Source organism: Eubalaena glacialis, chromosome 18, assembly GCF_028564815.1.
Source record: "Eubalaena glacialis isolate mEubGla1 chromosome 18, mEubGla1.1.hap2.+ XY, whole genome shotgun sequence".
Taxonomy (NCBI): Eukaryota; Metazoa; Chordata; class Mammalia; order Artiodactyla; family Balaenidae; genus Eubalaena; species Eubalaena glacialis.
In genome coordinates, this window is record NC_083733.1 from 36,957,127 (window position 1) to 36,981,398 (window position 24,272).

The window sequence follows — 24,272 nt, forward strand, 5'->3', positions numbered from 1 at the left end:
ATGATTAATATCCTAAGGGCTCAAATGGAAAAAAAAAAAAAAGGAAATGCTAGAAAACAAAAACACTGCAACAGAAATGAAGAATGCCTTTGATTGGCTCAGCAGCAGCTTGAACATGGCCGAGGAAAGAATCAGTGAGCTCGAAGATGTCAATAGAAACTTCCCAAACTGAAGAGCAAAGAGAAAAAAGAATAAAAAATATAGTTTATCTTAATGAATATTGAAGTGCAAACTGCTACACTAGTGGCCCCAATGACTCATAATATAGTCTCCTTCCACATTCACTCTGCTTAACCAAGGGGACATTAGCAAACATGACACAAGTATAGCCTTGATAAGCTCTTAGACTTTGAGACTTACCCTCTTGGGATGCTGCCCTGAGATCTGCCCAGTCTAGTCACCTTAAGAATGAACGATTGTAAGGAGAGATGCCTACTCAGGCCTCCCAGCTGATCTGCCAGCTGAATGCAGCCATGTGAGTCAGCCCAGCCAACCCACAGAATCATGAGAAAGAAAATGGTTATGGTTGTAAGCCACTAAGCTTTGAGTTGGTTTGTTATACAACAATAAATAATCACTAGAAGGAATGTATTCTGTTTGCTTAAGAGCCAAGTATGAAAGAATTTACAGAGATGGACCTGTCAACAGTATTAAAAAGGTATGTTTGAGAAGTGCAGACTTGAGTAGACAGTAAAGGGAAGGAAGTGTGGAGAAGGAGAAGTTGAAAGCTTAAGAGTTTAGGAGAATGTGCTTACTGACATTTCACAACTTTAGTCACGTCCTCTAGGAAAAAGGTACATGTGAAATAAGTGACTTTAGTAAAGGAAAAATTTAAGGCATATTAGTGTTTTGTGTCTGTTGATAGCCAAGAATTGCATCTAGGTCTCTCCAAGTTGACTAACATGTGACAGATACCTAGTCTAATAAACATTTATTTTTAAATCACGTTTCATTAAAAATAACCTATCTTGCAATTTGGAACTAAAAACACTGCCTCTCACCTTCGATTTATAAAGTAGCTATGTGTCTTTTATCCCTATTTCAGAACTAAACAGTTTTACTCCCTTGTGGTTTTTGTCACCACCAAAAAACACAGCTTATAGCAAAATGCCATGGCCTATGGGTTTGCCTCTCAAAGAGGTATAGATCCCCAGCTTGAAAAATAAAGTGCACTAAAGCACAAGCCAAGCTATCCCATTTAGCTAATTTATACCACACTGTCCACTTTGGAAACCAGAGTTTATCTTTTTAATCCAGAGAATGACAGCTGGAACATAATTGCACATAACCTCAGAAAAGTTTACCTCCTTAATACAACTCTGTACAGGAGCACTGACCATTAAATTAGACCTCCAAAGGCAATAGCACCCAATGCAGTTTGGCTTTATGAGAGTTGTAGATTTATTTTATTGTTTCCCTTTGCATTATTTTTTCATGCACTGGCAATGGCTTTTATCATTCCTTCATTAGGTGCTATGTGCATTAAGCTCTAGAAAAGCAATTATCAGAATCAAATTACTCAGTTTCTCAAAAAGTTAAGCATAGAGTTACCGTATGAACCATTAATTCCACTCCTACATATATTCCCAAGAGAATCTAAAATATATGTCACACAAATACTTGTACATCGATGTTCATAGCATAATATTCATATTCATAATAGCCAAAAAGTGTAATAAACAAACCAAATGTCCATCAACTAATAAATGGATAAACCAACTGTGGCATATCAGTACAATAGAATATTATCCCATTAAAAACATGAAACATGCTATAACATGGATGAACCTTGTAAAACATTATTCTAAGTGAAAGAAACCAGATACAAAAGGCTGCATATTACATGATTCCATTTATATGAAATGTCTAGAATAAGCAAATCCATAGAAATAGAAAGGAACTTGCAGGTGAGGGTTACCAGGAACTGGGCCAGAGAAGAAATGGGAAGTGACTGCTAATGGGTCCAGGGTTCCTTTTTGCGGTGATAAAAATGCTCTGGAATTAGTGGTGACAGTTGTACAACCTTGTGACTATACTAAAAACCACTGAATTATACACTTTAAATTGGTGGACTTTGTGGCATGTGAATTATATATCACTTTAACAAAAGGAAGAAAACTACTCACATTCTAAATTTATAACTGGGAAGTAGGTTGACAGGTAAAGCTTGAACCAGGGTTCTAAGCTTCCTGATTTATTCCAAAAGAGAAATCAGAAAAACTTCTATGAAAAAATGATGTTACACTCTTTTTCAGGAACTAATATCAAGTTGAAATTCAACCTAAGAAAAAAGCAGAAAATATGAGGAATGATTATATAATAATATAAATAACAAATAACATTTGTAGTTTTGCAGTTTTAAAAGCACTTTTATATACATTAAAAGTTAAGTTCCGTTGTTGTAATTGTCTCATAAAACCCATTCAGTAGGTGGTATTGTAATTCTGATTTTATAGATGAGGAAACATTCAAGTTGTATTTTTCTGTTGTTGTATGTTTAAGCATCCCCAGGTCAAGATTTGTCTTTTTCATCTCTGTGTAAAAGGCATACAGTGTGCATTCAGCAAATGTTAAGGTGAATGAATAAACAAATTAAGGCTTAGGGAGGGCAAGGGACTTTCTAAAGATCAAACAAAGCAGTGTGGAATACTATCTTTGGCATTCAAATCCTGTGTGCTTTCCATAATATCACATCACAGGTCTCCTGTGTTAAGGAACACATTTGTTCAAGTTCCAGCCTTTAAGCTGATATCAAAGTTATTTTAATTCAAAGCCAAAATGGAGGTCTTCAACAGCAGTCATTGATATGGCATATTATTAGACCTCAAAGAAAACTAAAGTTAAACAACTGTACAAACTTTACTTTGTTGTTTACTACCAAACCTTCAGGTTAGTAGAGCAGACATTTACCAAGTGCCTGATACGTGTCAGCCACTATGCTGGGCCCTAGGAATGGGGCATAGAAATGATTAAGTCACTAGATTGGAAGCACCTAAGCACCTCTTCTTATGGAACTATTTTCAGTCTAGTAAGAGGTGATTCCACATATTTCATCACTTTATCCTTGTCAGTTATCTAGAAGCTGAGTTCAGAAATAAGTCAGAATACTCCAAAGGATTAAGTCAGACGTCAGTGGATTCCTTTACTCTCCATTATAAGCCACCCATTGACTACCAAGAAAAGAAGCCAACCATTGTTTTAAGAAAATTTCCATAAATTGCTACAATCCTAACTTCTGAAATACAGAAATTTAGCATTTAGGCATGTAGCTTCATGAACTCCCTATATAGTGTTCACTTACTATAATACAGGCTCTTTCTTCTGGATCCACATTCTATAGCACCTGGTAACACCACATATTTTTAAAGGTATTAACTACTTTCTGTACATAGATTATGCCTTTCTATGAAGACAGCCTATTTCTTGTTCTTAAACTGATTACTAAGTAGGACTGTTAAAAACCAAGGTGTATTTATATAGCGACGTTAAATTAACATGTCTTAGATTTATAATTTGATCACAGATTAAGGTGCTTCGCCAGTCAACAGAGTGCCTGATATATAGCATGGTGCTTAATATCTATAGAATAAACAAACTAATTAATCACAGACTTAGTAAGTGATTAGTGAGAATCCACTTACACTGGAAACTAACTTTTCTCAAAGTCCAAAAAAAATGATGTGCCTTAGTCATATAAGCCAGTAGAAGATTTTACCATCAAGCAGAGAACAACTGCTTCATTTCTTTTTTCTATGTGGGTTGCCATCCATTTAATTTAAATCAGTGAATTTTAAGACAAAAATAAGAAGCTATGATTTAGTAAATGTTTTAAATATCAAGTGTCTATAGCCAAATTTTAAAATTAAATTCCAATATTTTTATTATACTCAGTCAAAATTTCTTTTGGCTTCTCCTCACCTTCCAAATCTATTTTGTCCTCTTTTGTTCCCCACTTCTGAATTCTGGTATCACATTACAATATGATGTTGAGAAGTGCAGGTAAGTTTAGCCTGTTGACAATAAGGAGGCTTTTTGCAATTACCATGTTCTATATATAGGAATTAGCTGTCTGTCCCTAAAAGTGGCTAAACACTTCAGCAATGAATTTAAATGTTGAAAATCATCACTGTTTTGATACATTTTAAAACTTGTTTTCTTTGACTACTATTCTATCTTAGTTGATAATTTATTGTTTAAAAAGTGGTCACTGGTATATATTACCAGAAATCATCCTACTGTAACACCTATGATATTCTATATTATACAGAATATTTGGGACAGTGGAGTCTGAGATCAACTCAATATTTTAGTAAGAAGCCACAAAGGTCACCTTAGATTTTTTAAGTAACTTCCACAGAGTTAGAATACATATATGTAGCATCTGACATAGAGATTCTTTTTTATAAAGTTCACATGTAAGTTGTTTGAAATTTTTTAAATTATTTTAAAATATCAGGAAAAGGATTATATTATCAGAGTAGATCATAAACACCAATTTCACTGCTAGAATTTTTCTGGCTAAGGTATCTGATTTGATAAACATTTACAATGAGCCTTATCACATTAGATAACACAAATTATTATCCCAGGTTCGCATTCAAGAACAAAGAACCATGACAATTGTTATAGCTAGGAAGATTTTATTAGCTATATCAGAAACTTACTCTGTTGGCAATTAAATTAGAATAGCAGCAAATGAAAGTATTTTTAAACTTTTAATTTTATCATTTGTCAATACCTGTTTTATCCATTGATTTTAATAGAATCCTAATCACTCTTGATAACTCAGTAACATAAAATATGAAAACATATTTTTCTCTCAAAGTCTTAGCTTAATTTTTCTTGACTTTAGTCTACCATTTGTTATTATCCAGCTTGCCATTCTCACAATTATAAATTCTCCTCATAGAGAAACATTTTCCCCTACCTGATATTCTAACCGTTTTCTTACAGGAAAATATAATTTAAGACACACACCACAGGGGACAAATACATGACGATGTTTCTTTAACATCCCCCTACAAGCAGTGAGAGTAGTGCTAAATTTTTCACTCTGCCAATTATAACTTTTTAAACTATCTGGAATGAGCCAGAGAACCTGAGCTTATTCTAGTGTCGGTTAAGGGCTAGTCCATAGCCAGAGAGGATTGTCATGTTCATAATTGTATCCCCTGTGAACAAAATCGTATTAAAGTTGGTGTCTGTAATAGAAGATCAACAAGATAAACCAGGCTCATCTCACAGAAGAATTGCTTAAATACCTCGGGCTTTAGGTATAGAATGGGAACATCACAAAGCCTAAGGTATGCTCATTGGGCTCAAATGCCCTACAGTCTGGATTTACAAAATCAACAAATGCCATGTTAACTGGAATGACTATGTAGAAAACGTTACAGGCTACCAGTCATATCCTAGGACCCCACAAATACAGAGATCCAAACAGTAAAAGAAATGAACAACTGACATTGGTGGGGAGGGGAGGGTATGGTATTCTGTCATTAGAAGTCCTTTTTATAGAGCAATAAGACAAATATCACACTTCTTTTTCAACTGAAAAAAGGATCACAGGTAATGATGAAGGATGTGGCATTTGTAATTAAGCTGCCAAAATGAAAATCCCAGCTCCGCCATTTAGTAGCTATGTGGTTTTGGTCAAATTGTTTGACCTCTTGATTTCCTCATAATAAAGTGAAGATAATTGATGTCACAAATGCCTTTTATGTATGTATTATAAATTATTCAGAATTCTTATATATAACTGATACTTTACCTTTGGGTAGACTGTCTTTCTGTACTGGTATCTATGTGGTATAAATTGATATAGTATTTTTGAATTGGAATATGTTACATGTCTAAGATCTGACACATTTGGAGGATAGAAGTTCTTTCATTTATTCATTCATTCATTGAACAAATATGTACTGAGTGCCTAATATACGACAGGCCTGTTCTAGGCTCTTATAATATAGAGGTGAATAAAACAGACCAATTTCTCAGCCCTCATAGAGATTACATTCTAGTAGGTGAAAAGAGGTAATAAACATAATAAGTGAGTTGTTTAATACTATGTCGTGGTTAGGAGGTGATATCTACTGTGGGGGTGGGGAATAAAGCAGGGTAAGAAGGATAAAGAAGGAGTTATCAGTTTTATGTAGGGTGGTCAGAGTGGCCCTCTCTGAGAAAATGTCATTTGAACAAAGATTTGAAGGATATAAGGGAGTCATACATATGGTTAACTTTTGAAGAATACTCCAGGTAGAGGAGAAAGCCAGAGCAGAAGCCTTAAGGTGTAAGCATTCCTGGAATTTCCAAGGAACAGTGGAGAGACCAATGTCTTGGAGTAGAATGAAAGAAGGGGGTTAAGGAGTAGAAGATGAAATCTGAGTTAAATGAGGGCATGGAGTGTAAACTGAGTGAAACAGTAGACTATAGGAAGAGCAAGAGCTAAAGCAGGGAAACTAATTGGAAAGCTAGTAAAATAATTCTGGCTAGAAATGATGGTGGCTTTGATAAAGTAATAGTCATGCAGGTAGAAATGTTGGGATTCTGGATATTTGGGGATTGTGGATATATATTTGATTTCTTGGCAGACTGGGTAGGGGATATGAGGGAAAAAAAATACTGTAAATTTAGGGTTACTGGCCAGAGCAAGTAGAAAGATGGAGTTGCCATAACTGAAATGGAGCAGGTATTAGAAGAAAAATCAGGAGCTCTGGGGGTTTTTTGTTGTTGTTAATTTTTTTCTTTTTTCTCATTAGTCATCCATTTTATACACATCAGTGTATACATGTCAATCCCAATCTCCCAATTCATCACACCACCACCCCCAACCCCTGCCGCTTTCCCCCCTTGGTGTCCAAACGTTTGTTCTCTACTTCTGTATCTCAATTTCTGCTCTACAAACCGGTTCATCTATACCATTTCCTAGGTTCCACATATATGCATTAATATATGATATTTGTTTTTGTCTTTCTGACTTACTTCACTCTGTATGACAGTCTCTAGATGCATCCACATCTCTACAAATAACCCAATTTAGTTCCTTTTTATGGCTGAGAATATTCCATTGTATATATGTACCACATCTTCTTTATCCATTCGTCTGTCGATGGGCATTTAGGTTGCTTCCATGACCTGGCTATTGTAAATAGTGCTGCAGTGAACATTGGGGTGCATGTGTCTTTCTGAATTATGGTTTTCTCTGGGTATATGCCCAGTAGTGGGATTGCTGGGTCATATGGTAATTCTATTTTTAGTTATTTAAGGAACCTCCATACTGTTCTCCATAGTGGCTGTATCAATTTACATTCCCACCAACAGTGCAAGAGGGTTCCCTTTTCTCCACATCCTCTCCAGCATTTGTTGTTTGTAGATTTTCTGATGATGCCCATTCTAACTGGTGTGAGGTGATACCTCATTGTAGTTTTGATTTGCATTTCTCTAATAATTAGTGATGTTGAGCAGCTTTTCATATGCTTCTTGGCCATCTGTGTGTCTTCTTTGGAGAAATGTCTATTTAGGTCTTCTGCCCATCTTTGGATTGAGTTGTTTCTTTTTTTAATATTGAGCTGCATGAGCTGTTTATATATTTTGGAGATTAATCCTTTGTCCGTTGATTCATTTGCAAATATTTTGTCCCATTCTGAGGGTTGTCTTTTCGTCTTGTTTATGGTTTCCTTTGCTGTGCAAAAGCTTTTAAGTTTCATTAGGTCCCATTTGTTTATTTTTGTTTTTGTTTCCATTACTCTAGGAGGGGGATCAAAAAATATCTTGCTGTGATTTATGTCAAAGAGTGTTCTTCCTATGTTTTCCTCTAAGAGTTTTATAGTGCCCGGTCTTACATTTAGGTCTCTAATCCATTTTGAGTTTATTTTTGTGCTTGGTGTTAGGGAGTGTTCTAATTTCATTCTTTTACATGAAGCTGTCCAGTTTCCCCAGCACCACTTATTGAAGACACTGTCTTTTCTCCATTGTATATCCTTGCATCCTTTGTCATAGATTAGTTGACCATAGGTGCGTGGGTTTATCTCTGGGCTTTCTAACCTGTTCCACTGATCTATATTTCTGTTTTTGTGCCAGTACCATATTGTCTTGATTACTGTAGTTTTGTAGTATAGTCTGAAGTCAGGGAGTCTGATTCCTCCAGCTCCGTTTTTTTCCCTCAAGACTGCTTTGGCTATTCGGGGTCTTTTGTGTCTCCATACAAATTTTAAGATTTTTTGTTCTAGTTCTGTAAAAAATGCCATTGGTAATTTGATAGGGATTGCATTGAATCTGTAGATTGCTTTGGGTAGTATAGTCATTTTCACAGTATTGATTCTAACAATCCAAGAACATGGTATATCTCTCCATCTGTTAGTATCATCTTTAATTTCTTTCATCAGTGTCTTATAGTTTTCTGCATACAGGTCTTTTGTCTCCCTAGATAGGTTTATTCCTAGGTATGTTATTCTTTTTGTTGCAATGGTAAATGGGACTATTTCCTTAATTTCTCTTTCAGATTTTCCATCATTAGTGTATAGGAATGCAGGAGATTCCTGTGCATTAATTTTGTATCCTGCAACTTTACCAGATTCATTGATTAGCTCTAGTACTTTTCTGGTGGCATCTTTAGGATTCTCTATGTATAGTATCATGTCATCTGCAAACAGTGACAGTTTTACTTCTTATTTTCCAATTTGTATTCCTTTTATTTCTTTTTCTTCTCTGATTGCCGTGTCTAGGACTTCCAAAACTATGTTGAATAATAGTGGTGAGAGTGGACCTCCTTGTCTTGTTCCTGAACTTAGAGGAAATTCTTTCCGTTTTTCACCATTGAGAATGATGTTTGCTGTGGGTTTGTCGTATATGGCCTTTATTATGTTGAGGTAGGTTCCCTCTATGCCCACTTTCTGGAGAGTTTCTATCGTACATGGGTGTTGAATTTTGTCAAAAGCTATTTCTGCATCTATTGAGATGATCATATGGTTTTTATTCTTCAATTTGTTAATATGGTGTATCACATTGATTGATTTGCATATATTGAAGAATCCTTGCATCTCTGGGATAAATCCCACTTGATCTTGGTGTATCATCCTTTTAATGTGTTTTTGGATTCTGTTTGCTAGTATTTTATTGAGGATTTTTGCATCTATTTTCATCAGTGATATTGGTCTGTAATTTTCTATTTTTGTAGTATCTGTGTCTGGTTTTGGTATCAGGGTGATGGTGGCCTCATAGAATAAGTTTGGGAGTGTTCCTTCCTCTGCAATTTTTTGGAAGAGTTTGAGAAGGATGGGTGTTAGCTCTTCTCTAAATGTTTGATAGAGTTCACCTGTGAAGCCATTGGGTCCTGGACTTTTGTTTGTTGGAAGATTTTTAATCACAGTTTCAATTTCATTACTTGTGATTGGTCTGTTCATATTTTCTATTTCTTCCTGGTTCAGTCTTGGAAGGTTATACCTTTCTAAGAATTTGTCCATTTCTTCCAGGTTATCCATTTTATTGGCATAGAGTTGCTTAGAGGATGCTTTGTATTTCTGCCATGTCTGTTGTAACTTTTCCTTTTGCATTTCTAATTTTATTGATTTAAGTCCTCTCCCTCTTTTTCTTGATGAGTCTGGCTAGTGGTTTATCAATTTTGTTTATCTTCTCAAAGAACCAGCTTTTAGTTTTATTGATCTTTGCTATTGTTTTCTTTGTTTCTATTTCATTTATTTCAGCTCTGATCTTTATGATTTCTTTGCTTCTGCTAACTTTGGGTTTTGTTTGTTCTTCTTGCTCTAGTTCCTTTAGGTGTAAGGTTAGATTGTTTATTTGAGATGTTTCTTGTTTCTTGAGGTAGGCTTGTATAGCTATAAACTTCCCTCTTAGAACTGCTTTTGCTGCATCCCATAGGTTTTGGATCGTCGTGTTTTCATTGTCATTTGTCTCTAGGTATTTTTTGCTTTCCTCTTTGATTTCTTCAGTGATCTCTTGGTTATTTAGTAACATATTGTTTAGCCTCCATGTGTTTGTGTTTTTTACGTTTTTTTCCCTGTAATTCATTTCTAATCTCATAGTGTTGTGGTCAGAAAAGATGCTTGATATGATTTCAGTTTTCTTAAATTTACTGAGGCTTGATTTGTGACCCAAGATGTGATCTATCCTGGAGAATGTTCCATGCGCACTTGAGAAGAAAGTGTAATCTGCTGTTTTGGGATGGAATGTCCTATAAATATCAGTTAAATCTATCTGGTCTATTGTGTCATTTAAAGCTTCTGTTTCCTTATTTATTTTCATTTTGGATGATCTGTCCATTGGTGTAAGTGAGGTGTTAAAGTACCCCACTTTTATTGTGTTACTGTCGATTTCCTCTTTTATAGCTGTTAGCAGTTGCCTTATGTATTGAGGTGCTCCTGTGTTGGGTGCATATATATTTATAATTGTTATATCTTCTTCTTGGATTGATCCCTTGATCATTATGTAGTGTCCTTCCTTGTCTCTTGCAACATTCTTTATTTTAAAGTCTATTTTATCTGATATGAGTATTGCTACTCCAGCTTTCTTTTGATTTCCATTTGCATGGAATATCTTTTTCCATCCCCTCACTTTCAGTCGGTATGTGTCCCTAGGTCTGAAGTGGGTCTCTTGTAGACAGCATATATATGGATCTTGTTTTTGTATCCATTCAGCAAACCTGTGTCTTTTGGTTGGAGCATTTAATCCATTCACGTTTAAGGTAATTATCGATATGTATGTTCCTATGACCATTTTCTTAATTGTTTTGGGCTTGTTTTTGTAGGTCCTTTTCTTCTCCTGTGTTTCCCACTTAGAGAAGTTCCTTTAGCATTTGTTGTAGAGCTGGTTTGGTGGTGCTGCATTCTCTTAGCTTTTGCTTGTCTGTAAAGCTTTTGATTTCTCCATCGAATCTGAATGAGATCCTTGCCGGGTAGAGTAATCTTGGTTGTAGGTTCTTCCCTTTCATCACTTTAAGTATATCATGCCACTCCCTTCTGGCTTGTAGAGTTTCTGCTGAGAAATCAGCTCTTAACCTTATGGGAGTTCCCTTGTATGTTATTTGTCGTTTTTCCCTTGCTGCTTTCAATAATTTTTCTTTGTCTTTAATTTTTGCCAATTTGATTACTATGTGTCTCGGCGTGTTTCTCCTTGGGTTTATCCTGTATGGGACTCTCTGTGCTTTCTGGACTTGGGTGGCTATTTCCTTTCCCATGTTAGGGAAGTTTTCGACTATAATCTCTTCAAATATTTTCTTGGGTCCTTTCTCTCTCTCTTCTCCTTCTGGGACCCCTATAATGCGAACGTTGTTGCGTTTAATGTTGTCCCAGAGGTCTCTTAGGCTGTCTTCATTTCTTTTCATTCTTTTTTCTTTAGTCTGTTCCGCAGCAGTGAATTCCACCATTCTGTCTTCCAGGTCACTTATCCGTTCTTCTGCCTCAGTTATTCTGCTATTGATTCCTTCTAGTGTAGTTTTCATTTCAGTTATTGTATTGTTCATCTCTGTTTGTTCTTGAATTCTTTAATTCTTCTAGGTCTTTATTAAACATTTCTTGCATCTTCTCGATCTTTGCCTCCATTCTTTTTCCAAGGTCCTGGATCATCTTCACTATCATTATTCTGAATTCTTTTTCTGGAAGGTTGCCTATCTCCACTTCATTTAGTTGTATTTCTGGGGTTTTATCTTGTTCCTTCATCTGGTACATAGCCCTCTGCCTTTTCATCTTGTCTGTCTTTCTGTGAATGTGGTTTTTGTTCCACAGGCTGCAGGATTGTAGTTCTTCTTGCTTCTGCCATATTTAACATTTAGTTTAACAACATTTACTGTATCTTCGGCACTCTTTTATGCATTATCATTCAATCAGCATAACTCTACGAGGCAAACTAATTCTGTAGCCCATGCAGCTTTACAGTTTTACATACATAGTTTACCTTTATTAAGAACGCCTATCCCTAAATTCAGTGTTCCTTTTCATTATACTTTTCTCTTACTAACGTAAGAATTGTATAAAAAGTCAGGTATATATACTTTCCAATGATTTCATATCTCTGGGTAACATTAGTAGATGTTTAGCAGAGTCCCAGTGAATATTAAAATGTTTAGATATTAACTAACCCTGTCTTTTTTTTTTTTTTAATTTGGCTGTGCCAGATCTCAGTTGCGGCACGTGGGATCCTTGTCGCCATGGGCAGGACCTTTTAGTTGCGGCATGCGGTATCTTTAGTTGCGGCACATGAACTCTTAGTTGCAGCATGTGGGATCTAGTTCCCTGACCAGAGATTGAACCTGGGCCCCCCGCACTGGGAGTGCAGAGTCCCAGCCACTCGACCTCCAGGGAAGTCCCTAACCCTGTTAATATTTAAATATTCTGTTTAATCATGTAGCAAATACCTAGCAAATAAATACAGTCTTTTAAAGTGAACCATAATAGAGATTGATTTTTGGAATGCCAGTGTGAGGACTTCATGAACCTGCTGTCCCGTCCCTCCCCATAAAACAAACAGACAAACAAACAAAAAATACTGGCCTAACAACTAACATTAACCATTTCAGAACTCTGGAAATTGCCCAAAGCCACAGAATGTTCTGAGCATTGTCTATCCAAGAGGAACTCCTGATACTTAAGACAACAGGGTCTGTGGCATTTTAACTTGGGGCTGTTTACATCCCACCTCCCCTCTCTACTGAATGGTGCAGCTGCCATGAATAGCTAGTAGCCTCACAGTCAGTGGACGGGATGGAACTTTGGAGTCCATTAAAATTCCCATCCCTATAGCACTGTCAGTATGCGTCTAAACTAGCAACTGCTTGGAAAATCCCTTCTCAGGATGTTGGGGCTATTTGATTTGACTCAGAGTTCAACCCAGCAGGAAAAAAAAAAACCCTATTTCTCCAAGACATTACCCAAAACAACAGTCTGCTGGAAAAATCCCAGGTGTAGTGAACAAGAGCCTGGCCAAAACATAAAAGGAAGCCCTGAGGCACCAGACAACCACAGGCAACGTTGAAAGGCTAGAACATAGTCTTGGGCACCTTAGATGGCTAAGAACATACCTAGAAAGGAAAATACCTCATTCAAATACTTAGCTTGAGTGTGCTACCTCGAGGCTCTGCTCAAGCAAGAAATGAAAGGTAAGGCTATCTTGTAAAGTGCCTGAAGTTTGAAGGCATATCTTCACACACAAATCCCACTGACAAAGGTTGGAAGATATACAGACAAGATATTTAAGGAAATCTCATGGCCAATCATTAGCTGACCACTGAGTTATACTGAGTCATGTATGCCTCCTGGGAAACCAGGCTTAGAACAAGAACTTTAAAAATAAGAAAATAAAAGAACTTTGTGGCAGGCACTGTAAGGAATACAGAATCTATAGAATCCATCTAGGAAAGTCACTAAATAAATGAGCAACAACAATAACAAAAAGAAAAACCAACAAACCCTTAGAGGGAGATACCATAGCTGTTATATTATCTAAGAAGTCCACTCTCCAACAACAACCAAAAAACACTATAAAACATGCAAAGAAACAGGAAAGTATGCCACATACCCATTTTTTTTAGAAAAGCAAACAACAGAAAATGTGCCCAGTGGTGTTGGACTTAGTTAACAGAACCTATAAATTGGCTATTACAAACATGTTCAAAGACCTAAAGGAAACTAGGATTAAAAAACTAAAGGTAAGTATTACAACTATGTCCCACTAATAGAAGATATAAATAAAGAAGTAAAGATCATTTTAAAAATCAAATGAAATTCTGGAGTTGAAAGTACAGTAACTGAAATGAAAAATTCTGTAGAGTGCTCAACAACAGATTTGTGCTGGCAAAAGAATCAGCAAACTTGAATATAGGTCAATTGAGAGTATACAGAAAGAAAAATGAACAACCTCAGAACCTGTGGAGCCACCATCAATCATATCATCATATGCATAAAGCGAGTCTTAGAAGAAAAAGAGATAAAGAAAGGGGCAGAATGTATATCTGAAGAAATAATGGCTGAAACCATCCAAATATGATGAAAAACACTAATCTGCACATAGAAACTCAACAAACTCAAAGTAACTCAAAGAGTCCATACTGAGACACATAAACTGTCAAAAAAGAAAGACGAAGAGAGACTCTTCACAACAGCAGGAGGGATGCAACTCGTCACATATAAGAGAACCTCAACAAGAGTAACAGCTGACTTCTCATCAGAAACCACAGAGGCCAGAAAGGGATGATACATTCAAAGTGCTGAAAGAAAAAAAAACTGTCAATCAAGAATTCTATATGTGGCGATGCTGTCCTTAAAAAATGAAGAATTTTAGATATTCCTAGATAAACAAAAACAGAATTCATCACTAAAAGAACACCCTTCAAGAATACTAAAGGGAGCCCTTAAGGCTGAACTGAGAGGACAACTAGACAATAACTTGAATCCACACAAACAAGTAAAAAACACCTGTAAAACTATAGATAAGTATAAAATATGGTTTATGTATTTCTGTCAAATAGTACCTCTTATTTCCTAGGTGATTTACAGAACAACTACATAAAGTAATAATTATAAATTTGTGTTAATGGGCTGATAATATATAAAAATATAATTTGTATAATAACAGTATTACAAGGGAGGGAGGATTTTGGAGCAAAGTTGTTGTATGTGCTAGGTATTGTTATTTTGTTAAGTTAATATGCTAATTGCAATCACCAGGCAACCACTAAGAAAATAGCTCAGAAAATATATAATAAAAGAAACTATGGAATTAAAGCAGCAATGGAGGAATAGAAGAATTAAAAAGACATATAGAAAACCAATAGCAAATGGCAGGCAAAAGTCCTACCTTATCAGTAATTACATTGAATGTAAATGGAATAAACACTCCTATCAAAAGGCAGAGATTGGCAGAATGGCTAATATAATATGACTCACCTAGGTGCTATCTGCAAGAGAAACACTTTAGATTCAAAGATACAAATAAGTTGAAAGTAAAAAAAAGGGGGGGGGGTGTAAATTATACCATGCAAAGAGTAACCAAAGGAGAGCTGGAGTGACCATTCTAATACCAGATAAAACTAGGGCTTTAAGACAAAAATTGTTACTAGAGACAAAGAAGGACATTTTATAATGATAATAAAAAGGTCAATCCATATGGAAGATGTGACAACTACAAAAAAATACACACCTAACAACAGAGCCCCCAAGATACATGAAGAGAGAAATCAATAATTCAGCAATAAATAATTAGAGGCTTTATTACCCCAATTTTAATACTTTCAGTAATGTATTAAACAACTTGGCAAAAAATCAATAAAGAAGAGAAAATGACACTATAAACCAGCTAAACCTAATAGACTTGTATAGAACACTCCACCCAACAACAGCAGAATATGCATTCTTCTCAAGCACACATGGAACATTCTCCAGGACAGACCATATGCTAGGTCATAAAACAAGCCTCAATAAATTAAAAATATTGAAATCATCCAAAGTATGTTCTCCAATTGCAACAGGATGATAATTAGAAATCAATAACAATTTGGAAATTCAAAAATATCTGGAAATGAAACAACACAGTCCTAAAAACCCAATGGGTCAAAGAAGAAATCACAAGAGAAACTAGAAAATTATTTAGGCGAATGAAAACAGAAACACAACCTACCAAAATATATGGAGTTCTTAGAGGGAAAAACAGTTCTTAGAGGAAAATTTATTGTTGTAAATGCCTATATTAAGGAATAAGAACAATCTGAAATCAATAACCTAACTTTCTACCTCAAGAAGCTAGAAAAAGAACAGCAAACTAAACCCAAAGCAAGCAGAAGACAGGACATAGTGAGAGGAAATAAGTAGGGAGTAGAAAGTCATAGAGAAAAACCAGTTGAACCAAAAGTTGGGTGTTTTAAAGATTAACAAAATTTACAAACCTTTAGCTAGACTGATCAAGAAAAAGAGAAGACTCAAATTACTAAAATCCAGAATGAAAGAAGAGACCACTCACTACCAACGTTAAGACCTAAAAAGGAAGCTACAAAAATGGCCAGTAAGCACATGAAAAGAAAGCTCAACATCATTAGTTATTAGGTAAATGTAAATGAAAGCCACAATGACATACCAGTTCATAACCACTAGAATGGCTATGATCAAAAAGATAGACAAACTGTTAGAATTTGGAAAAATTGGAACCCTCAACTATTAATGTTGGGAATGTAGAATGATACAGCCATTTCGGAAAACGTAAGTTGACATAGAAACTTGTATGTGAATGTTCACAGCAGCATTATTCATAAAAAGAGCACACATTGCTTGATTGCATTTATATGAATCTCCAGGATAGGCAAATCTATAAAGAAAGTAGATTAGTGGTTACCTATATCTGGAAGTGTAGGGCTTAGAAATAGGAATAACTGCTAATGGGTATGGAGTTTCTTTTTTGGGTGATGAAAATGTTTTAAAATTTGATTGTGCTTACAGCTCAACACCTTTTTGAATATACTCAAAACCACTTAATGTATACTTTAAATAGGTGATGTTTATGAGACGTGAATTATCTCTCTTACTATTTAAAAAGTGAATCATTAATATAATGAACTGGGCATTTCATTTCACGTTTTTATCCTTAAAGATAAGTTCCAGCACCTAAACTTGTAACATTTATCATTTTAATGTTTGATGAGAGCAATGTCTCCAAAGATGTATTGTTCTTTTTTCTTTTTTTTAATAAATTTAGCTGGACAACTTAGCCAGTCAGCACATTTAGCTCTCCAACTGCCATACAATGTACTTGGTTTAGGTCGAAGTGCAAATTTTCTTGATCATCTTTATGTTGGTATTCCCCGTCCATCTGGAGAGAAGGTGAGTAAAAAATTTATAATTAATCTACTTTTTAATATTTACTATTCAAATATTTGAATTAAAATATTTTTATTCCCTTTAAAGAATTTTTAAAATTCATTGATAGTGACCAATCAAAGCTTATCTTACATAGAGCACATTATAATTTGAAGATACAAACCTTAAGACTTCCTGCCCCTTCTCTTCCCTGCATTTTCTCCTTATCATTTTCACCATCTAACATACCAAATATTTTTATTTTGTTTATTGTCAGACTCTACCTCAACTTGAATTTTAGCTCCAAAGCAGCATTTGTTCATAGCACTTTGAACAGTGCCTAATACATAAGTGTGTTCAATAAATACTTGTTGAATTAATGAATCCATGAGACAGAAATATAATCCTTCTCTGAAAAGATGGAGAAATTTTGCCGATAAGAGCCCTATTTGGGGCCTAATATATGTAAATTCAGCTTAATCCATACCTAGGATTTCAGTTAATCAAAAAGTACTTAAGCTTCTTCTTATTTATTTAGAATAATTATTGTGTTTTTAAAGTGTACTGAATGTTAAATGTTCTTAAATTCTTTTTCCAGTCTATACGAAAACAAGAATGGACCGCAATCATTCCAAATTCTCAGCTAATTGTCATTCCATATCCTCACAATGTTCCTCGAAGGTAATGTCCTTGCTTGAACTGAATTTGGTAAAAATACTGTCAACTCTGAATCATAGTTACATCTTTTAAAAACTTTCTCTATTCCTGCTGTGTTCCCATGAGTGTCATGACTTAATTTGCTTACAGCAAACTTTAAATGCCTAAACATACCTACACAAAAGGTCCCTGACATTTTTCACGAAGAACAAACTAAACCTTATTAGAAAAACAGCAGGTTAACTAACTAAGGATTTATACATATTCTGCTTAAATAAGCTGGTCTTCAGTTTACTGGCCATAAATTCTAAAATTTCAGGCTGCTGAACTTTATAAGCAATGATCTTTTTTAGCAAATGCTTTGAGAAGTGGTATATATCCCGCAGTGGTTAGGCACAAATTTTGAAGTTCAGCAGACCCAGGCTAGAAACTCGGATCCGCTGCTAGCTGACTGAGATTGGAAGCTAGTCCTTTGTTCTCTCTGAGGGTCAATTTCTGCACTGTAGAAATTGGGAGATAAAATACCTACCTTACAAGAATGAGGACGAAATATGCTTAACACAGTACCCAGCATATAGTAAGTTTTCAGTGAACGGTAGGTATTTTTATCCTTATTAGCAAAACATGTTCCTTTTATAATATAGCATTTAATTCTAAATCTTTATCTCTGTTTTTCTTTAAATTATTAGGTTGATTCCATTATTTCAAAAAGTAGGTGATGAAGGTATTCATTAACATTTAAATTTCATTGGGAAAAATATAACTTGTTCTTAAGGCTACTCTGATGTCAATATGAAAAAATAACCTATTAAAATGTAACTAGTGGCTTATTATATTTCTTCTGAAAATACAGCCTGTACTGTTCTTTTTTCTTCTTCCAGTTTTACTGAGATATAATTGACATACAGCACTGTGTAAGTTTAAGGTACACAGCATAATGATTTAACTTACATACATCAAAAAATGATTATCACAATAAGTTTAGTGAACATCCATTTTCTCACATAGATACAAAATTAAAGAAACAGAAAAAAATATGTTTTTCCTTGTGATGAGAACTCTTAGGATTTACTCTCTTAACAAATTTCATATATAACATATGGCAGTGTTAATTCTATTTATCGTGTTGTGCATTACATCCCTAGTACTTATTTATCTTATAACTCGAAGTTTGTACCTTTTGACTGTTTTCATCCAATTCCCCCTCCCACCTCCCACCTCTAGTAACCACAAATCTGATCTCTTTTTCTATGAGTTTTTTTTTTGGAAATATAACTGACCTACAATACTATGTTAGTTCCTGTTACACAACATAGTGATTTGATGTTTCTAAACACTTCAAAATGATCACCACGGTTAAGTCTGGTTACAATCTGTCGCCAAAGATATTACATAATTATTGACTATATTCCCCACACTGTACATTTCATACCCGTGACTCATTTACTTTGCAGCTGGAAGTTTGTACCTCTCAATCGCCCTCACCCATTTCTCTCCTCCCCTCATCCCTCTCCCCTCTGGCAACCACCTGTTTATTTTCTGTATCTATAACTCTGTTTCTGTTTTGTTATGTTTGTTCATTTGTCCTGTTTTTTTGGATTCCACATATAAGTGAAATCATACAGTATTTGTCTTTCTCTGTCTGACTTTTTTCACTTAGCATGATACCCTCTAGGTCCATCCATGTTGTGGCAAATGGCAGGATTTCATTCTTTTTTATAGCCAAGTAATATTCCATTGTGTGTATGTGTATATGTATAAATATGTATGTGTGTATATATATAGAGAGAGAGAGAGGGAGAGCACTCACATCTTCTTTATCCCTTCATCTGTTGCTGGGAACTTAGGTTGCTTCCATCACCTTGACTATTGTAAATAATGCCACAATGAACATAGGGGTGCATGTATCTTTTCTAATTGATGTTTTCATTTTCTTTGGGCAAATACTCAGGAGTAGAATTGCTGGATCATATGGTAGTTCTATTTTTAATTTTCTGAGGACTCCCCATACTGTATCTATTAAAAAATGGGCAGAGGATCTGAATAGACATTTTTTCCAAAGAAGACATACAGATAGCCAAAAGGCACATGAAAAGATGCTCAACATCACTAATCATCAGGGAAATGCAAATCGAAACCACAATGAGATATCACCTCACACCTGTCAGAATGGCTATCATCAAAAAGACAACAAATAACAAGTGTAGGTTGTATTGTCCTTTATTAAATTTTTAGATGGGATATTAGATGGTTTGCTAGAACCAGCTCACGCCACCTCGTGAGCTGATTGTGTGCATCTCTTTCCACTTCTGTTCAGTGAGGTCACGTTAAAATCAGCTATGATGGGACTGTTTACACCATGAAAATTGGCAAGTGCCACTCAGGGTTTTTTTCCCCCCAGAGAGCCAGTTTACCAGCACACCCCTGGAGGTATTTTATGGTGGATTTATGGGCTTTAGAACCAAACTACTTAAGAAAACAACTTTATTACAGCATTATGCTTGAAATAAGATAACATCAATAAAAACAGTTATGGTCTGAGTTCAGACTTTTTTAATGAGTCTATTAAAATTTTGAAATTTATAACAAAATGAATCTGCACAAGAAACTATATGAATTATAGTACTTCTATATCATGCAATGTCATGACAATCTTTTAAAATAGAGTGGTAAAGCAAAAGATAATAAAAGGAAAATGCACTTATGAATAATAAGCAATGATTTGTGATTTATAAAGAAGATACCTATGAGTATATGTTTATATATGTATAGAATACCTCTGGAAGGATATGTAAGAAACTGAGAAGAATGACTGCTTCTGAGTAAGAAACTTGAGTATTGGCCTTTTGTTCAATGTTTTTCTTACCAAAATTCCTTTATTCATGGGTTTTTTAAATCTGTTTTTAAATTAGAACTACCAGGACTTCCCTGGCGGCCCAGTGGTTAAGACTTCGCCTTCCAATGCAGGGGGTGCGGGTTTGATCCCTGGTTGGGGAGCTAAGATCCCACATGCCTTGGGGCCAAAAAACCAAAACATAAAACAGAAACAATATTGTAACAAATTCAATGAAGACTTTAGATAGATAGATAGATAAATTGGAACTACCCAAAAAATCTCATGAAAGGACCTTTTCTTAAGTATGAGGTAAGGTGCTGAGAATAGCTAACCTCAACTAATTAACAGTATTTGTTTCTTAAGGTTTTCTTACTCTTGAATTTCTGGGAAATTCTGTTATCACCTTTCTCCCATAAGCTCAACATTTTTCATGTTTCTCTTGCTCTTTCTGAAAAAAAATGTTCTTTTCAAATTTATGTACATAATAAAAACCAAATTGATTTTAGTTTGAGGTGTATTTTGAGATTTATTGACTAGAGGCTAACTTATGGATCAGTAAATTTTAATTATTCCAAAATAAGTCAGTTGGTGCTTACCATTTATCAGAATAATCTTACCTTTATTAAACTTTTAAAATGAAAATATATCCATTATCTATTTTCAGAGAGAACAAAAAGTTCTTTATATATAACCACCTACAGTGTTGGTAATATAGACCTCAGTTTTAGGCTTTTCAGGGTTTGCAAGTGCTGTATTATGTGGACTGTTTTAGAAGAAAGAGCTAGTTCTATTTATGCTAAACTTTGTATATTGCCATTAACACTGAGGAACTAAAAGTGATTTTGTAAGAAGTCTCAGTGTCATTGTAATAATGTAAACCCTCCAACATGACATTTTGTACAAGCATCTATCTACACCTACTTGGACATATGGTTCTTTTACTTAGTCATAGTACATATGTGAACAGGGGTCAAAAAATAAGATATAGAAATCTTATCAAAAATCATGTGACTATGTAGCCTTAAAGTTCAAGGTTTCTAATTCAGTAAGTCAAACAAGACATAAAAACAATGTCTAAGATTGCCTAAAGTACCCTTGATAGGTTTACCTAAGAATAATTCTCACAGGAGCAAAGAAAAATAGCAAAGCATCTCATCAAAAATTCTGTTCTATTTCAGTTCTTGGAGTAAAAATCTGAACTCTGCTGGATCGTCAGTATTCTTAACCCTATCTTAATTTTAATTGCTTTTGTTTTATTTATAATGAATGGATAGATAGGTGAATGAATTAATGAATGAATGGACTGATTCATTAATTAATAAGCTATTTTGCTTTTTGGTCTCAATAGTATTTTGTTATTTTTTTTTTTTTTTTTTTTTTTGTATTTTGTTATTTTTAAGTTAAAACGTGTAATTTTAATTCTTCTCTTTTCATCTACAGCTGGAGTGCCAAACTGTATCTTACACCAAGTAACATTGTTCTACTTACTGCTATAGCTCTCATCGGAGTCTGTGTTTTCATCTTGGCAATAATTGGCATTTTACATTGGCAGGAAAAGGTTTGTTCATTTAAATGGAACATTAACTTTATAATAGTAATATGTTACTCTTTAAAAGCACGATATTTTAAACTTTTTCACATGACTAAGATTTTCTGATTTTTCAAGTTCTGTCCGTAATGTCATCTTACTGATGATAATTTCTTTCATCCCCCTGAGTTACTAATGTCTCTTAGCAATTCCTACAAATCAGACTATGTATTTTAAAACTTTGATACTGTACAAAAGTAATAAAGTGAACACCCCCAAATCAACAGGCATATCGAAAAGCTTAATTAGAAGTAATTTCATAATGGCCTGGAAAATAATAATCATTTCTTAAATGAGCCTGTGTCCATTATTTACTGATAGAGCCATGGACATTTTTTTTCTGGGAATAACAGCTATCTCTTTATAAAAAATTAGAGCAGGGAAAGTTTAGATGGGAAGTAGCAAAGTGATAAACATCTTTTCCATCTATCAAGTATTCTTTGCACTAAACTAAACTGATTTTTGTTCTTTAGTATAACACCCTAAATAATAATTAAAAACAAAACTTCAAAAATGTAGTTTTTATATAATGTTTATGAGGAGAGAAAAAGGCTATCACATAAATTTATTCATAGTTTAGATATAAATTTACAAAGCTAATTTCTACTTGTATATGAATATATATTTAATACATAACTAGTGGGTTCCAATAATGTTCTCCAAAAGGGGCTCTATGTGTCACAAAATTGTTTTCCTTTTTGCACCTGTTCTCTTTAGATTGTGATGCTCATGATAATCATTTTTGTTAACTAAAATTACCATCTGTTTTATGTTACCTATTTTAACTTATGAAAAAGAGAACATGTTAATTGTTCTAATAAATGTTCATAGGTTTGTCTCTCAAAAAAACACTCCGTTCATACAAAAAATAAGATAAAGTTACATATTCAGTTGATTTTAAAATTGCAACTTAAGAGTTAAGGTCAAAGGTGACCCTATTTACTTTTGTCTAGAAATGTCAGAACATAGTATGAAATATTACACAGCTCTAGACCTATGAAGGAAAGGAAATTAATTTTGATTTCACAGGAGATCTAATTACAGTATAAACATTGTAGACTTACAATAATAATGATGCAGTGGCTAAAAACTGAAGTTTTAAATACAAATACGGATTGAAATACATATCTGTATACTGCCTCTGTCTGTGATACTGTGGTTTGTCTCCTACCTCTTGGACCACTTCTCTTTCACCTACACTGGCTGCTCTTTCTGCCACGGTGTCTGCCCTAGGCCCTCTTTATACACTTTCCCTGCCAGTTTTATCTAAAATCATGGCTTGAGCTATTACCTCAGAGATGCCCAGCCCTCATCTCTCTCTAAAGGTCTCTCCCCCACTTCCAACTGTCACTGTGACACTTCTACCTAGATCACTTGCAAGCAACTTAAAACCAGTTTCCTGAAGCTGTCTCTCTTTCTTACTCACTACAGGATTTAATCAGTTGCCCTCCTCATTGTGCCTCCCTACAATCTCTGCAGCTGACTCCACTTCTGAATTCCTTACACCAGTGCTTTTAGTTTAGTTCAGCTCCTTGTTAATACTCCCTGTCCTCCCAAATTCCATTCTCTCCCCTTCACTCCATTTAGCACTTTGCTGCTGGATTACTCATCATTAAATTTAGTCTTAATCACGTCACTCCTCTGCTCAAAAACCTCTGGTGACCACCCCCTGCCTAAAATGTGTTACCTCCCTTAGCCTATAGCCTACATAGTACTTCCATGTGACTCTACCATACACCTTTGCAGTCTTTCTCGTATCAGGTGCTGTCACATATTCCGTGCTCCTGCCAGACTTCTCAGGATTGTTCCTGTTCTTCCCCCATCTTGTAGTGAATGTCCCTCCTCTTCATTTCCATAAATACTATCTTATCAAAGCTTTGCCTTTCGTTATGCCAACCCAAAAGTAATCTCCGAATATTGGTAACGTTTTTCACTTTTTATACTGAAATAGTTATTTAGTATGTTTTGCTTTTTTCTTTTTAGGCTTTAATAAGTTCCTTGAGAACAAGATACAAAACTGAGGGGTTTTCTAAATCCCTCAAAATTCCAAGCACATGGGACTTCCCTGGTGTCCAGTGGTTAAGAATCCACGCTTCCACTGCAGGGGGCGCGGGTTCGATCCCTGGTCGGGGAACTAAGATATCCCACATGCCGCACAGCACAGCCAAAAAAAAAAAATTCCAAGCACAATATTTTGCTGGGAACAGAGGATCAATAAATATATGCAAAATCAATAGGTTAACCCCAAAATAATTAATGTACTTTAATATAATTAGATTCAGCAGTGTTAAGAATGGGGAAAATGTAATAGTTGATTCCATTCTTACAAAATCTAATGTTTACTCCTACTTTCAAATAAATAATAAATAACAAACTAAGCTTTTAAGGAACATTTCTT

The 24,272-nt window shown here is 34.9% G+C and overlaps 1 protein-coding gene across 3 annotated transcripts in view; it reads left to right on the forward strand.

The window, feature by feature from the left end:
* The window catches only part of ITFG1 (integrin alpha FG-GAP repeat containing 1), a 265,097-nt gene that overhangs the window by 239,266 nt on the left and 1,559 nt on the right, over positions 1 to 24,272 (forward strand). For 2 of the 3 annotated variants that reach the window (XR_009698047.1, XM_061174414.1), the window contains exons 15-17: positions 16,693 to 16,817; positions 17,392 to 17,474; positions 21,727 to 21,844. Coding sequence is in view for 2 of the 3 variants with exons in the window: in XM_061174414.1 (XP_061030397.1) it covers positions 16,693 to 16,817; positions 17,392 to 17,474; positions 21,727 to 21,844 (326 nt within the window). In the remaining variant the exon portion in view is untranslated. Of the gene's footprint in view, positions 1 to 12,127; positions 12,361 to 16,692; positions 16,818 to 17,391; positions 17,475 to 21,726; positions 21,845 to 24,272 lie in introns of those variants that run through there. The other variant, XM_061174415.1, reaches the window with a different exon arrangement.